The sequence below is a fragment of the Pipistrellus hanaki genome (genome assembly GCF_964339955.1).
Source record: "Pipistrellus hanaki genome assembly, chromosome: 2".
Classification (NCBI taxonomy): domain Eukaryota; kingdom Metazoa; phylum Chordata; class Mammalia; order Chiroptera; family Vespertilionidae; genus Pipistrellus; species Pipistrellus hanaki.
The window spans coordinates 22,051,445-22,055,348 of record NC_140504.1 but is presented as its reverse complement, the minus strand read 5'-3'; the positions used below and the strand labels follow the sequence as shown (position 1 = coordinate 22,055,348).

Sequence of the window (3,904 nt, the reverse complement as noted above, 5' to 3'; positions counted from 1 at the left end):
TAAAATACTAAGTGTGTGTGTGTGTGTGTGTGTGTGTGTGTGTGGTTGTTGTTGTTTAACCCTGTTTAGTCTCAGTACTCTCATCTGTAAAATTGAGGTAACTCCTATTCCTCTCAAGGCATCGTGAACATTAAATGAGAAGATGTATGAAAGTGTTTATAGAACACACCCAAGCATTCAACCAATGGTAACTAGCATTATGTGTATGCCTACTTTATTATTTGAATTGCTACCACATAGCACAAAAGTAGATGCCCCGATCTTTGCTAAACAAATCATGGCCAAGATGAGAGAAGAAAACCAAGAGAGGAGCCTAGGGCCTGGCACCCTGATTTTATTATACCGTTATTTCTCTCTGTGACCTTAAGATTTGGAGTCCCAGGGTCTGCCATGGAGTTTGAAGCCTTCTTCTAGCCTAAATGAGCCTTCTTAAAGGTGGGGGAGGAGGAAAGAGTACCAGGGCCTCCGTGGGAGTTCTGAGCCTCTCTGGGGAATTGCAATTCAATCTCTAGTTCTTTCACTCTTCCTGCTCTCCCCCATGGCATCTCTAGAGTCTCCTCATGATGGAACTTCCAGTGACTCGCCTGTAACTTTGTGGGGTCCCAGGAGTTGGGTGCCCTCTTAAACACCACTTCCTGCATGAAGCACTTCCTGTTTTTCCAGGTCAGAGAGAATATCTCCTGTTATATCACAAAGCATTCATTGTCCTGTTCTACTGATTAGTTTAATGGCCTTACCCACTGTGAGCAAAGTCTGGCTCTCGTTCCTGTTTGATCAGTACAGTGAGCTGTACACCAGTTCTCAGGTAATGATTGTTTTGCTGTATTATACTGAAGCCGGTCTTGGGGCCGCAGCTCCAGCTGAGCTAAGTCCCAGGCCTTGCCCTAAACTCCAAGGTGTAATCTTGATCCCCAGAACTTTAAGATACAAACTTCTGCCGCCTATGAGGGAACACAGCCTCTGGTAGATTAGCAGTTCATTGTTTGATTCCCTGTACAAAGTTCCCAGCAATGGGTTTCAAAAAGCTGGCAGGAATCCAGAAGAGAAAGTTTATATAGTAGGGAATAGATAGGGATTTACAAAATGGTAGCATCCAACTTTTTCCTCTTTATAATTTAAAGTTGGTTTTGTTTTGTTTTGTTTTTTTACACCATCCAACTATTACATAGGAGTGTGGTGGAAACAGCTGAAAACCATCTGAAAGAATTCTGGCTCTATTAGCAGAACAGTTGACTTAGTAGTCATATAATAAGAATAATAAAGCCATAATGTATTTGGTCTCAAATAGACTTATTCTGAACCACTCAGCATGCACAAAACAGTACATTTTTCATTCTCGATTATTATGACCACAGTCTGCTAAAGTGGCCAAAAAAAATCATATTTCATAGCTATTCTTTTGAGTTATTTAACTTAATTTGGGTGCAATAACATCTCAGGGGGGAAAAAAGAAAAAGAAAAAAAAAAAAAAACTTGCCATCTCAGCAACTTTCTTTCCTCACTCGGCATGGAGAGAAGAAGAAAATTACCTTTTCAACTTGGCCTTCCCCCGCTCGGACCTCAGTTCTGCTTGAAGAAGGCGAACGTGTCGGCCCGGGATCGCACGTAGCTCTTCACGAACTCGGTCAGCCTCCCGAAGCCCTCGGCCAGCCCCGCCCCGGTGATGGCACAGCAGGGCTGCACGTACCAGCTGCGGTCGCAGCAGAGCTTCTGCACCTGGAACAGCCTGGTGATGTCCTCGGCGGTCAGAGCCCCCGGCTCGTCCTGTTTGTTGGCCAGCAGGACCACCGGCACGTGTCTGATGTGCTCGTTCCTGAGGATGTGCTCGAACTCCCTCCTGGCGTCCTCCAGCCGCTGCCGGTCCGCGCTGTCCACCACGTACACCAGCCCGTCGGCGCGCTCGCAGTACCAGTCCCACAGGGTCCTCATCGTCTCCTAGCCCCCCACATCCCACACCGTGAAGGAGAGGCTCTTGCCCAGCTCCAGCATCTCCACGTTGAACCCCACGGTGGGCATGGTCACGATGTCCTTGGCCAGCTTTAGCTTATACAGGACGGTGGACTTCCCCGCAGAGTCCAGGCCCAGAAGGAGAATCTGGGCTTGCTTCACTTTGGGAGTTTTAGAACTCGACAGGCCCATGTCAAGCTTTTCATGAATTCTCCCTTTCGGCCAGGAGACAACGTGTCTCCTCCGGGTTCTTGCATGAAAATGGTAGGAGGAAAGAAGAGAGCAAAACACTTCTTCCCATGATAGGCAGAGAAGAGGAACTTGTGAGTATTTATGCTGTGCCTTATCAGCTTGGTTATGGGCAAACGGTGTTTTATTTGCAGTTCCAACCAATCCTGAGGAATCCGAGGCGTGAGTAACCAGCCAATGCCATCGTCACTCAAAGGGGAAATGTTTTGCGGGTGAGTCGGGCTCGGGAGGGGCCTGCCTGGGTGATGCTGCAGGTACTGGAGACCTAAGGTAACCGAAGGTGCAGACGTGCATGGGAGCAGGAGATGGCGGCGGAATGAAACTTAGCTTGACAGGGGGTTTGTAGAACTTCCCCAATTATTTGGCCATTTTTATCTTATCCCAGCAGCAAATAAGTAACCAGCCTTCTGAAGTCATAAAGGGAGAGTTTATCTCATACTTCCCTACACAATCTCTTTGGTACTTTCCCCTTGCCCAGATTACTCAGTAGGAATCTTGAAACCACCCAAGGTTGTCTGAACCTTACTCCCGTAATCACATAGGGAATCACTTCTTTAATCTTCTAAGCAGAAAATGTACACTATTCACAAGGCCAGATTTACAGAGGAGGAAGCTTATCACACAAACTCTTTTAAAATTAAGCACACAGCCGAAACTGGTTTGGCTCAGTGGATAGAGCATCGGCCTGCAGATTGAAAGATCCAGGGTTCGATTCTGGTCAAGGGCATGTAGCTTGGTTGCGGGCACATCCCCAGTGGGGAGGGGGGGGGTGCAGGAGGCAGCTGATTGATGATTCTTTCTCATCGATGTTTCTAACTCTCTATCCCTCTCTCTTCCTCTCTGTAAAAAATCAATAAGATATATTTTAAAAATAAATTTTAAAAATACGATAAAATTAAGCACAGTCTGATTAAAGATGACAAATTGATTTAGTTGGAATCAATATCTTAAAACATATTTCCTTGTATTTATATACTCTCTTTCTCAAGATTTCACCAAAATCATGGTATAATAAAAATAAAAAGAACATAAAAACCCATGACAAGAAGACAGGAGAGTCCATCAAAGAGTTAGGGATTTTAACAAAATTCTGGCAGATGGAATATAGATGGGAGATGAAGGGTAACTGATGCAACGGGATGAAATTGAGGCTTTGCGTGCTGATTCATAGGTTACAGAGGGAAGGAGTGAGATGAGGGCGTAAAAACATAGGGGTCAAGCTAAAACTCTGAATCAGGAGCAAAACATACGCACACACACCTTTGCTGAGTGACATTTCAGCAATGAGCAGTTACTCCCCAGGCCAAAACACACACACACACACACACACAACACAAAACAAACAAAAACTGAACGGTTCTTTTCTAAAGAAACTGAATGATGTCAGAAAAAGAGACCTCCATGTTTTGGCATTTGGGAGTTTTCACATTTTGATGCCTAACTCAGCATTCAAGTAACCTACAGCCATCCTGACAGCTGGCAAACATTGCTCATATACAGAGTTCCCAATCAGCTTTTCAGCACACAGATTTCTATATTTAATATATATTATGCCTTTAATGTGAATGAGGGAAAGACCAAGATAGAATAAGAACACTTAAAGAAAGTTTAAACAGTTAGTCCAGGGAACAGAAGAAAATAAGTTTTAATCAAGATTTCCAAAGATTTGAAAAGATATCGCATCCATAAAACAATACATGGATGCTGT

At 44.5% G+C, this 3,904-nt stretch overlaps 1 protein-coding gene across 1 annotated transcript; it reads right to left on the bottom strand.

Moving 5' to 3' along the window:
* Nucleotides 1-1,553: 1,553 nt before the first annotated feature.
* On the bottom strand, nt 1,554-2,139 carry ARL14 (ARF like GTPase 14; the record flags this gene model as incomplete). The annotated part of the gene is given in 2 exon segments (XM_084873907.1): nt 1,554-1,935; nt 1,939-2,139. Coding segments are annotated over 2 exon segments (576 nt in total). The 3' UTR covers nt 1,554-1,560.
* Between the last annotated feature and the right edge of the window lie 1,765 nt (nt 2,140-3,904).